At 38.6% G+C, this 13615-nt stretch overlaps 1 protein-coding gene across 3 annotated transcripts in view; it reads right to left on the reverse strand.

The window, feature by feature from the left end:
- Window positions 1-769: 769 nt before the first annotated feature.
- Window positions 770-13615, reverse strand: part of CD80 (CD80 molecule) — a 43703-nt gene continuing 30857 nt past the window's right edge. For 2 of the 3 annotated variants that reach the window (XM_040484591.1, XM_040484589.1), the window contains 2 exons: window positions 11981-12262; window positions 5041-5951 (listed from right to left, as the gene is read on the reverse strand). In XM_040484591.1, coding sequence (XP_040340525.1) covers window positions 5584-5951; window positions 11981-12262 — 650 coding nt within the window. In that variant the 3' untranslated portion in view covers window positions 5041-5583. Of the gene's footprint in view, window positions 2368-4903; window positions 5015-5040; window positions 5952-11980; window positions 12263-13615 lie in introns of those variants that run through there. The other variant, XM_040484592.1, reaches the window with a different exon arrangement.

Consider the following 13615-nt stretch of genomic DNA (forward strand, 5'->3'; position numbering starts at 1 on the left):
ATCCTTGTGCCTTTGGATTCTAGAAACATTGTGGGCCTAAGTGTGTAGTGGGGTTTGGTTTTGTTTTAATAAAAAAGATAATTCCTATGTCATTTGAAATAAGATATAAATTTAACAAAAATGAAGTAGATAAGCATTATTACAAAAAAAAAAAAAAGGAGCCCATCTTTTTTTCTTCTTAGTGTTGCTGACAAAATGTCTATGCTATAATATGCAGAAGATACTTAGCATAGATATTCAGTCTGTACATTGCAGGAGCTTGCTCCTTTAGAAGGAAGCTCTCATGCAGACTGAAACTTTTACTAAATGAGGGGGGAGCAATGCACTAAGTGTACATCTAGTGCTTTGTTTTCATGTTGGGCCTCTTTGTTTTTAGTTCCTGCCCTAAAAATAACCATTTTCAGGAGCCAGGTTTGTGTAGCCACGTGGTGTAATGGCTGAAACCATGGGCTCTGGAGGCAAATCGCTGGCTTGGCATCTATGGCTTTGCAGCCATGTGACCAAAGCAAAGCCATTCTACTTTAAGTCTCAGTTTTCCCCTGTATCAAATGAAACAGTATCCATATCACAATGGGTATTAAATGAAATGATGCATGTAGAGCGTAACACAATGCCCTGGCCCACAGGGGATGATAGAAAAACAAATAGTAGTAGTTATAAGGCTAGAAGAACCTGTGCACAAGTATATTTTTACCACGATTTACATGTTCTCACCACATTCCATAAAACCTGTTTTTCTTAATTATCCTATTCATAAATTGCTGACAAATTGGCAGTTACTCAATCTCTTTATTGCTTTATTCATATACACATATAGATTAAATTCTCCCAACTAGAAATTATAAAACTAGTGATTGGTTTTTAAAATATTTTTTTTAATATCACAAAAATACCAGAATGAAGGTAAAATACCACTTTTTGAAAAAAATAGTACTGACACATTTATCAAATGTAATAAGTAACAATATAACTTATTTTAAATATAAATAAGCTCTCTTAGGTGTCTTCTGTTTTGTGACTACTTCTTGAGGTCTCCTTTTGATCATGTCTAAGGATTACTAATCTTAACCAAATGCAGCAACTCCCTTTTTTTTGTTTCTTTGCTTAAAGTTTTTGTCAGTCTCCTACTTTTATTTCTTCCATGATTTTGTTCTGAGAGCAACCATTTAAAAGTGTACTTCTGTTTCTTAGACTATATAGCATAATTCAGTCCTTTTATAGCTACCAAAATTAAATGTTTTAAATCTAGCCATATTTGAGATACTTGGTCAACTTGCTATCCAACTTCAAATTTTCAAATGAGAATATCTGATTCCTCCAGCTTCAGTTAGGACCAAGGACCACTTCCTGGTCCACTGAGTTGTGGAAGGCAACGTCAGAGAAAGGGGAGTCATGAGTAAGTAACACAGGAGTAGCAGTTTGCCACTTTTCAATTCTCTGCTGATCTCAGAAGGATCAGAAATGCCAAGGAGGAAAAGCCACTTTGGTGATCTGAGGAAGCCCTATGGAATGCTACTTTCATTACCTCAATTTCTAAAGATAGCTTACTGTTTAGTAATCCACAATAAAAACCTATCTCATTTTAAATGAGAACTTTCTCATAAATATTTTATAAATGAGGTTAAACAACATGAAGCCATTTAAGGAGATTATCAGTCCAATATGAACCAGTAGGATGTGACTATCCCTCTCCAACCTGGCTATTGTTTTGAAGTGTATAAGTCATTCATCTTACATGTTAGAGGATATTAGTTTTGGATAGGTTTTTCTCCAGAACCTGATAGAGAAGTGGGAGAGCAACAGAGGAGAGCACAAAGGAAGATGAAATACTGGCTACACATAGACAATGTTCCATCATCCTCATATTGGTATACATACCAGCATACTACCCACACATTAGCATCAGATTGCTTTTTACAACATAAAGTCCTTGAGTGTTGCATCAGATCAAGTCCATAAAGTTGGCCTGACATTGGACAAATTCTTTTTCCAGAAACGTTGTGACTGGTGTGTATGTATATATACACCAGTTAATACCACAGGCCCAGACTGATGATGGAAAAGAGCACCACAGGAAATCTGGGTTCTGGCTCTGGCCTTGATCATTCAGGTCACCTGGGCCTTGATGTCCTTGTCATTAACAAGTATTTTCAAATGTCTCTTCCAGGCTCAAGCAATTCTGTGTTTCTAAATTCTTTGACCAAGCCTACCAGAGCTACTAATGTTCCCACTGTATTCCGCTAGTCACTTTCTGCAGAGCCACTGAAATGAAGAGGCTCCTAGAAAACAGATACATGAAGTACAAGGTGGGATAATCCTGGCCATCTGAGGAAATTCAAAGAGGTCAATCTAAGATGGAGGTGGGACCTGAGGAAACAAACAAATAAAATACTTTAAACCCTAAATCCCCAAAGGAAGAAAACATTTTAAAATTTTATATATTGTATCATATAGGTGCTCCCAAATTGAGGGGGCATTGTAGATATTAATCTTGATGGCTAAAGAATATAAAGGGAAGTCTGAATTATGGGAGAATTTAGGACAAGTCTGACAATTTCTGATACATGAAATGTCAGACAAATATTAAGCACCAGTTATCAACCAAACTATTGATCAAGGCAATACTCTTCTACCTATGAGGCAAACAGACATATCAGGCATGGTTGTTCTCAATAAGCCTACAATTTAGTAAAGAATATAAGACACAGCATGTGAAAATAAACCCGGGATGGAATGTGATGTGCTCAAGATAGCACTGCTACAGCAGTTCAAAGGCATTGTTGCTTGAACTGGACAAGATGGCCACGTAGAAGACTGGACCCATGGCTTCAATAGGAGGTATCAGCCAACTGAGCAGAAGACTGTTAATAAGGGAAGTCAGGGAAGCTCTAGGTAATCACAGAACTGAGGGGGACATCCTGGACAGAGCATCCTAAAGAAGTTGTAAACAAAACAGGATAGGAAACGGAGAGACTATTGTGGGGAAATGTGTATAGGCTGCTATGGTGTGAAAGGAACCGGAGCTTAATGCCCAGTTTGAGTTCCGGCTTTGCTCCTTGCCTGCCCGACCTTGGGAAAATCACTCAGCCTGTGGGAGGGTGACTCAGGTTTCTTTCCTATAAAATAGATGTAAAGAACTTGCTCATAGAGATTTTTATAAGACTAAAATGAAATAATGCTTTTGTAAAACAAAATCTATTATATAAATCTCAGGTGTTGTGTTTAATTTCCTTTTGTTTTGTAAAGGTAACTCCATAGACTCTTGTTTCTTTTTTTTCCCCCTGTGAAAACATCTTTATTTCTTCAATGATAGTAACACTATAGAAAGTTACATTCATACTAATAGCCCAAAGGCACCAGCCTATTTCAGAGAGGTTCATACATTGCATAGAAGACTAGATTCAGTGAATTCATGGGCCTCCTCACTAGCTTACAACTATGCATTTTCTGCTATTCTTGTTTCATCTTTCCCTATGCCTACCCAAATTTTAATTTCTTCAGATAATTTTAAATCCTAGGTAGCACATCATTTTATGTGCAGATGCTTGAGTATGTATGTATTTCTCATAGGTGATGCTTATGTTAGCATAATTACAGCATTATCATATCTAACAAGATTAATAAACAATTCATTAACATCTAACATACAGATGGTGTTCAATTTTCTCCAATTACCTAAAAAATGTATTTTGACAATTGGCTTGTTTGAATCACAGAGTAAACAAGAAACAAATGTTACTTTTCATTCATATGTCTCAGGTTTCTTTTGATCTATAACACCCCTTTCTATGCCATTTACTTGAAGAAATTGGGTCATTTGTCTTATAATTTCTCACATCCTGGATTTGGCTGACTCTATCTTCATGGTGTCTTCAACATGTTTTTTTTATCTGCCATATTTCCTGCGAGTTCACAGTTAATCATTCAGCAGAGAGACTCGCATTTCTTATACTTTTTCACCCTAACTTCGTAAGTCAAAACGGAACTGTTTATGGAGGCTATCAACCACCCTGGATCTGGTATCAGTCTCTTGGATTCTAATGTTTCTCTTACTGAAAAGAACTGGGTAGTTTAGGATAATACAAAATTGATGTAAGTTAATACTGTGACTCAAAAAAAGCTGATGTTGTGTTAGTCTTCCTTAACATAAAGAACATTTCAGATCCCAGATAGTAATTTTCTCATTGTATGTAGAATTAGACCATATCTAAAGTCCTGGACTCCATTTGTTGACATTTAGTGTATTCACATGAAGCTTCTGGAACTACTACATGGAGAACAGTTGAAAGAACTGAGAATGTTTATACTAAAGAGATCAACTGAAATGTGGAAAGTTCAAAGTCTTCAAGCTTTTCAAGGCATGGGGGAGGGGGTCTCTTCTGAGTTTTTAAGTGGGAAAAATGACATGGAGAAGTGATTATGAAATTTAGCTCTGTTACTGGGTTAGTAGGATGGCTCTATAAGAGGCAGGGAGACCAAAGAGGATGTTACTGAGTGACCAGTGTACAGAGTGACCAGTAAGTGACCCCAATCAGTGTCCATCAGTGAAGGATACAGGGGAAAAGGAATGATCAGCACAAGGAGTTGGGCCAGGAATATTCAAGATGCACTTAAAGTAGTGTTTTATAGGTAATGAAAGACACTGAGTTGACTGACAAGAGGGAGACATTTCAACATGGCAGAATGGTACAGCAGAGAAAGAAGTTATACAATAAGCAAGTCATATGTGGGGAGAAGAGATGCCAATCACCTGTTTAGAGTAACCTGAATTAGGTTTTTAATTCAGGTTAGTAGTAGTAGGTGAAAGAGCTTAAATTTGGTGCTGAGAGGAAGAAGGCACTGTGCCTCATAATCCATGTATCTCATATATTCCACCCTAGTAGAGAAGAGCTAAAGAGGCTACCTCCAGATGCTCTGCTCATACAGTGGTTCTGCAGAATCTATGTAGACAGGTGAGATCTTTTCCATTTCCGCGCTCTCCCCATTTCTCTTTGTCTCCACCTTGCAGCAGGTCCTTGAAAACAAGCACAAACAATAAAGATTTAGATAGGTTAGTTTCCCTTAAATGGTGCCCATATATCTCAGCAAGCCTTTGCTGGGTGAGAACTAGGTCAGTGGTTCTTAAACCAGGGAGATTTCTAACCACCCCCTCCCCCCACACCTTCCCTGGAACATTTGTAATGTAATAGGGACATTTTTGGTTGTCACAACTGGGGCAGGGGTGCTACTGGCATATAGTGAGTAGAGCCTAGAGATGCTGCTAAATATGCTACAATGCACAGAACAGAACCCCAAAACAAAGAATTATCTGGCCCCAAATGTCAGTAGTATTAAGAATGGGAAATCCTGAACTAGAGGGGTAAGGCTGGGCAGTCTGTATCAAAATCATCCTTGAGCCCACCAGACCTTTTTATCCTACCTGTGGGATGAGTCTTAGCCCCAAACCTTGGCATTCTGACTTTTCTCCAATTGAAAATCAAAGATTAGAATATCACTTTGCATCAGAAATGTCTTCAAATTAGTTAGCAGGCCTCAGCGTCTCCAAGAAAATATAAAGTTAGGGGGGAAAATAAAAGGACTAAACTAGAATGTGTCTTGAGGGGAGTGATTGCTCATACTTGTAACTCCAGTGCCCACTAGAGAACGGGGCACATAGTAGGTGTCCGAGAAACGTCTGTCCAGTGGATGAACAGAACTTGGTGAGACACATAAATGAGACACTAAAGTTTCCATAAAACAGGAGGAGGCTATAACCGAGGCTAAAACCTCAGAGAGATGCTGACCCATACTGATGGAGTTTGGGCTTCCAGGAATCAAGGTCAGAATGATAGTACGATAGTACTTACTGTGGACTAGGCATCTTAAGGTAAGTGCAGTGATCACAACAATCCCACTTACTACTGAGCTCAGGATAATGATCCAGAGCTGATTATTAGAAGGCTGTGGCTCTGCTGTGGAGGGAAAAGAAGAGTGTCAGCTCTCATGTGTTTCCACCTGCCATATTCTATGCCTCTTATGTTGACACAACTATAGAGTATTTCACTGCTTTCTCTGCTCATCCACTGTGCAGCTGCTAGCATTTTTCTTGCGTAACTCTTTGATCGGACACATAATTGTGGGCAACTAATATCCAGATGTCAGATATTAAATGTGAAAAAGACATTTTGGAAGTTGCATTTACTGAGTTAAATTGACATGAAAAAGATTCTAAGGAGATACTTTAACAGCATTCTTGTCTTTATATCTCATTTTTATAGCTGATATAACTATGTGTTATTAATAATTATTTGACATCATGTTCTAGATATGCCTTATTTTTCTTTTTCTAGATCTGTCATGCCTTTTCCCTTTCTCTTAGCACATTCTCTTAACACACACACACACACACACACACACACACACACACACCCCTCACAGTGGCTGCCTAAAGCTACAGGAGTTCTTTTGCATTTATTTTCAGATACACATTTAATTTTCACCGTCCAGCCTAGAGCTTCTGGAATGATAGAAGAGGCATAGCAAAGAACTAAGAGTAGCTGTGGTTTGGTATTAGGTGGGGTCATCCTGGAGGGGAGCTCTGCAAACCAGCTAGCAGCTGTAGAACACAGAACAGAGAGAACAGGGGGGACACAGGGAACAATGTGGGTGGAGAGGAGACAGGGATGTGGGACTGCTGTCTGTCCCTGCTGATCAGGAGCAGTAGCTACATTGTTTATTCTTTAGTAGTTAGAATGGCATCTAGAGAAAGGACAGGGACACAAGAGAAATATTAGCAGCTCATCTTCTGACTTCTCTGGAATAGTTTACTAATCAATATTGAACATTTGCTAACTTTTTGCTTTTTCATTTTTCTGATGAAAATGAGAGGGTAAATGTTGGTCTTCAAGCTTATTCTCATCAGCATGTGGCCCAGTTGAAGCCTCCTCCTCCTTGGACTTCTATGACACCACCTTCTTCTTCTGTTTGTTCCGACTCCGTTTCCTTCGTAGGCTCTTCCTCGTCTTGTTCTTCAAATACCGTTGCTCTCATGGTTCCATCTGTGGTCCCATTCTCTGGCCCCAGTCTTCCTGGGTGATCTCATCCACACCCAAGATTTAAAATATCATCTGATTTGTAAGTCTGCATATCATATTTCTGATCTCATTTCTGAACTCCAGATTTGAATTTCCAGCTGCCAACTAGATGGCTGGATGCTGGCATTTCCACCTGATTTAAACTACACTCAATATATTCTTTCCAAAGCATATCTTCCACCTATATTCACCCATCTCAGTGAACAGCAACACCATTAGTTACCTAAAGAAGAGTAAAGGCTTCTTTTTGTGCTCACTTCCCAGCAGGTCCCCATGGACTTTCTATTCTGTATTCAGGATACCTCTGCAATTGGTTCCTTTCCCCAAAATCTCATGCAGCAACTACTTTATTTAGTTCAGGTTTTTCTTCTTGCCCACCTTAGTAGTCTACATTTGGTCTCTTTGCCTCTGGTTTCCTAGGCTCTAATAATAACTACACATTCTGCTCCAGTAATCATTCTAAAATGCACATTTGATTTTAGTGCTCCTGCCACTTAGACACTAGGGAACTTTGGTTTTCTTTAGATTGCATGAAGATGCGTGATTACCAGGATTGGCGTCAAACGACCAGAATGACAAGGGGGCTCTGGTTATTATCCTGGGAGTCTAAAAGTTTCAGATTCCGACTCACTCCTGGCTTCCACTCAGAAGGAAGGCCACTTCCCATCCATCCTCAAGCCTCAGGCAGCCTAGAAAGAGGATGTTTGAGAGAAAAAAGGAGGAACTAGTCGCGGCAAACTGGCTCTATCATGATGCCAGTTAGGAAGCTAGTACATGTGCCACAGAGCAGACTCAGAACCCTAACTGCAGAGTTATGTGAGACATCTACCCATGCTTATCAGACACACCATGAGTGGGATGCCCTGATTTACCCCCTTCCACAAACCTATGTGCCTTCCACTGTATCAAGGGTTAACCAATTTGGCAGATCCAGACTCAAAGAATCATGGACCCAATCTGTTTCATTAACAAATATGTGTGTATGGGGCGCCTGGGTGGCGCAGTCGGTTGAGCGTCCGACTTCAGCCAGGTCACGATCTCGCGGTCCGTGAGTTCGAGCCCCGCATCAGGCTCTGGGCTGATGGCTCAGAGACTGGAGCCTGTTTCCGATTCTGTGTCTCCCTCTCTCTCTGCCCCTCCCCCGTTCATGCTCTGTCTCTCTCTGTCCCAAAAAAAATAAATAAACGTTGAAAAAAAATTAAAAAAATAAATATGTGTGTTTTTCATTAATAAATTAATGAATTTAATAAATAAATTTTAACTAATAATTAACTTTTATTTTATTTTTTTATTTCAGAGAGAGAGCGAGCTTGCGAGCAGGGGAGAGGGGCAGAGGGAGAAAGAGAGAATCTTAAGCAGGCTCCACGCTAAGTGTTATGCATGACATGCATCCTCAAACCTATGACCCTGGGATCATGACCTAAGCCAAAGTCAAGAGTTGGACACTCAACTGACTAAGCTACCCAGGTGCCCCTGGGTGTATTTTTTTTGAGTGGGTACTTACATAGTAAAGCTTCACTCACATTGACTTATAATATTTCTATGAACTGTATGCCTAATTTTTGTTTGTTTATGCAGTCAGCCCTTGACCAGCCACAAATGCATTATTTGCTTTTGACTCTTAATGATGACTATAGTTCAATAAATGAGATTTAAAGTATTGATATACTAAAGCTCTCTGACCATCAAGGCTAGTATCTATCAAGATGCTTAATAGCTGATAACTACTTAATAAAGATTGAATGAACAAAGAAATGAACAAACACATGTACTTAATCATCTTTCCATTAATTGTTGTAACTGTAGACCAAAGAGGGTAAAGAGCTAGTATTTTTCATTAGACGGAAAAGGGATAGTGTTCATCCTTAGCTTGAGGGAAGAATTGAGAGAAGGCATATTAGGGAAAAGATGATAAAGCTGGGTGGTCTAAATCATCTTTAAATAGCAGCTCCATCCTTTTATTTGAATGGGCTACATTCTGTTTCCTGTAAATTAGCAAATTACAGGCCAAACCTGGCCTACTCCCTCTTTTTTAGAATAAACTTTTGTTTGAACACAGCCATAGCCTTCATTTATGTCTTGTCTATGGCAGCTTCCATGCTGTAAAATTGAGCAAAATTGAGTTGGTGCCAGCCAGAGACCATATGACCTACAAAGACTAAAATATTTACTGAAATATTACTTTTCTGAAAATATTTGCCAATTACTGTACTAAAATATCATATACATTCATAGTCCAAATATAATGTCCAAAATAAGATAACTGAAGCTATTACCCTTCTGTGGACTACTTACTCCCTGCCTTAATCACAATAATCTAAAAATGATTAAATAATGATATATTAATAAAGTGAAAAGTAATGCTGAATTAATAAGCTATATGATTCAAACCTCATTTTTATAAATTTTTTAGAACACATAAAAGATGATTGAAAGAAATGAGCTTGGACTATTAATAAAAACATGTCAAAACTGTGTTTGCATTTGAACTAATTTTCCCAGGAAATTTTATCTCATTACCTATTGAGAAAAATAATGAATGAGTTCACCTCAAGAAGGAAAGATCTACAGTAAATCTAGCTCATTAGCTAGAATGAGCTACTAGACCATCTAAAATATCTCCTCTATTACAAGTAAAGATAAGAGGAAGACACGCTATACATTATATATTATACTATGTATCCATGTGCCACTCAGTGTATATCAGATTCAGTATATTGTTTATTACTATGCATCCACAAAACATGTCATTAGGAGTGGGCTCAGGGGGTGAGGGAGAGGTCTGCTGGTCTTCCATATAATCAGCCATAGAAGTTAGACACTTATTTCAAGTATCTGAGTTCTGTAATAACCTACTAAGGGTTTAACATGCATAAATTGATATAAGCCCAGCTTTTCCCATTTTATATTTTCAAATGATTTCACCTCTTGGGGACAGAAAATTCTGTATGTTTACTACCTGAAGGGTAAAGTATTTGGTCATGGTGTTTCGGCAAAAATGACCTTCTTTTCAGGCATTGTCCTCAAGTACCTTGTCATTTACCTTCTTTACCAGACTTGGTTCTGAATGAACCAGTAGTTCTTAAAAGGCACATTCACCCACAAAAGACAATTATTTGACACCATGGGACAATGGGAAGGAGGTACCCAAAAAGAAAGCACCAAAGCCCTAATGGCAAGTCCAAAGAAGGACAAATTTTAGTGCTTTCGATATCAACACTATTGTTACAATGACTTCCTAAGCTGGCCACTTGATATTTGGATGTCTCAATTTTAGAAAGTTCTTTTAAAAACAATTAGTCTATGGCACAAAAACAGACACATAGACCAATGGAATAGAATAGAAACCCCAGAACTAGACCCACAAACGTATGGCCAACTCATCTTTGACAAAGCAGGAAAGAACATCCAATGGAAAAAAGACAGTCTCTTTAACAAATGGTGCTGGGAGAACTGGACAGCAACATGCAGAAGGTTGAAACTAGACCACTTTCTCACACCATTCACAAAAATAAACTCAAAATGGATAAAGGACCTGAATGTGAGACAGGAAACCATCAAAACCTTAGAGGAGAAAGCAGGAAAAGACCTCTCTGACCTCAGCCGTAGCAATCTCTTACTCGACACATCCCCAAAGGCAAGGGAATTAAAAGCAAAAGTGAATTACTGGGACCTTATGAAGATAAAAAGCTTCTGCACAGCAAAGGAAACAACCAACAAAACTAAAAGGCAACCAACGGAATGGGAAAAGATATTTGCAAATGACATATCGGACAAAGGGCTAGTATCCAAAATCTATAAAGAGCTCACCAAACTCCACACCCGAAAAGCAAATAACCCAGTGAAGAAATGGGCAGAAAACATGAATAGACACTTCTCTAAAGAAGACATCTGGATGGCCAACAGGCACATGAAAAGATGTTCAGCGTCGCTCCTTATCAGGGAAATACAAATCAAAACCACACTCAGGTATCACCTCACGCCAGTCAGAGTGGCCAAAATGAACAAATCAGGAGACTGTAGATGCTGGAGAGGATGTGGAGAAACGGGAACCCTCTTGCACTGTTGGTGGGAATGCAAATTGGTGCAGCCGCTCTGGAAAGCAGTGTGGAGGTTCCTCAGAAAATTAAAAATAGACCTACCCTATGACCCAGCAATAGCACTGCTAGGAATTTATCCAAGGGACACAGGAGTACTGATGCATAGGGGCACTTGTACCCCAATGTTCATAGCAGCACTCTCAACAATAGCCAAATTATGGAAAGAGCCTAAATGTCCATCAACTGATGAATGGATAAAGAAATTGTGGTTTATATACACAATGGAATACTACGTGGCAATGAGAAAAAATGAAATATGGCCTTTTGTAGCAACGTGGATGGAACTGGAGAGTGTGATGCTAAGTGAAATAAGCCATACAGAGAAAGACAGATACCATATGGTTTCACTCTTATGTGGATCCTGAGAAACTTAACAGGAACCCATGGGGGAGGGGAAGGAAAAAAAAAAAAAAGAGGTTAGAGTGGGAGAGAGCCAAAGCATAAGAGACTGTTGAGAACTGAGAGCAAACTGAGGGTTGATGGGGGGTGGGAGGGAGGAGAGGGTGGGTGATGGGTATTGAGGAGGGCACCTTTTGGGATGAGCACTGGGTGTTGTATGGAAACCAATTTGACAATAAATTTCATATATAAATAAAAAAAAAGACTTTAAAAAAAAAAACAATTAGTCTAGTAACGTTATGGTCACACGTTATACAGTGACCTTAAGTCACCATAACATTTGTGGGTCTAAAAATACTACAGGAAATGCTATCAAAGTCAGTATGCATAATTCTACAATGTATCTGGCTGAGTTATTTTCTTTTTAGATTTTACATAGTAGAAACTCCCCAGAACAATGTTACTTACATTTTTGCCAGTTGAAGATCTGTGATACTATTAAGTTTCCATACTTGACAAGACACAGGAAGCTATGGTTGTTTGTCATATTGAAATCCAGTTCACTGCTAATAGTGTAGAGCTCAGTTTCAGGATCTTGGGAAACTGTTGTGTTGATGGCATTTAATTCTTCTTCATTTTCCAGCCAGGAGAGGTGAGGCTTTGGAAAACCTCCAGAAGTTAAGCACATTATCCTTTTGATGTTATGAGATGGATTTCCAAGATCAGTTATACTAGGGACAGGGAAGTCAGCTAAAGAAAGAACAAGGATGTAAGTACATATTGTTATGTATTGGGGGCAGGGTGGGAGAAGTGAGGTTGTTGTTTTTTTTTTTTTAAATAAATTATCTGGTTTTAATAAGAATAATAAAATGAGATATAGTTTACAACTTCCCACAAATCATTAATACTTCTGTATGATCCAAAGATTAACTTTGGTTTGAATTGGGTGTAACAATTCTTCATCACTTTTTTAAAAAGATCTCTACACCCCATGTGGGACTCGAACTCATGACCCTGAGATCAAGAGCCCCATGCTCTTCCGACTGAACCAGCCAGGCACCCCAATTCTTCATCACTTTTGATGGAGGTAGGAGACCACTTATAGAAAGAAGTAGATTTATATGAATAGATATAGACACAGTATTTGCGTTTGTAAGCAGTGAAGAGAAAAATAATAGACAACATTTATTGAACTCTTAATGTTTTTTAGGTCTGGACACTATTTCATTTCATCTCTACAACAACCCTAGGAGGCAGGTATACATCAAGAAAGACCAAATATCAGCAATTTCGTATGATTTAACCTAATTTACATTTTATAATCAGATTGAGGTTGAGAGAAATCATGAGTAAGTGGCAAAACTGGGGTATCAATTCAAATTTTTCTGATACCAGAACCTTCCTTTTCTTCCTCTTCTCTTGCCTGCTTTTTCTTCTCTTTTCCTTTCCTGCCTTTCTTTTCTTCCCTTTCTTCCTAATGTTTGAGGTAGATAAAATGGCTTTTATTGATCTATTTATTAATACTGTAAAAAACACCCACGAAAGCCAGCACATCCAACTTGAAAGCCAGCACATTGACTGTAACTTATGCAAATCTAGTTGTATGGTCACGCCTTTGTTGTCTCCCTATTTCCCACACTTGAGATAACCACTACTCTAAATTTTCTTTAGCATGCTCTTACTTTTTCAAAAGTAGTCTTTAATAAGATAAACCTCTGTCCAAATTGTACAACACTGAGCCTGTGATCTCAACCACTATACTTTGCTGACTCCCTTGCTGTTCTGATATGTGTTACAAGGACAGAAGAGACTTCCTAGCATTCCTCTGAGATACTTGAGGCACTCTTTCATTTGTATATTTGACTCCCAATGAGATACGAAAGCATATACAAAACAAAGCATGGTGAAATGACTGCAGAGAACATGGGAGAAAGCTCCTTTACCCGTTTTCTTCCTTATTCTTAGGCCTAAAGAAATTTATACTTCTCAGCCTGAATGTGGGGAACCAAGCCCCAGATACTTCATCCCATCCATACAGTTAGTTTTCTTTTCACAGTTTGGAGTTCCACAAAGAGGTGTAGTATAGCATAATAGTAATCAACA

The sequence above is a fragment of the Herpailurus yagouaroundi genome, unplaced genomic scaffold (genome assembly GCF_014898765.1).
Source record: "Herpailurus yagouaroundi ecotype Mexico unplaced genomic scaffold, PumYag 162, whole genome shotgun sequence".
Classification (NCBI taxonomy): Eukaryota; Metazoa; Chordata; class Mammalia; order Carnivora; family Felidae; genus Herpailurus; species Herpailurus yagouaroundi.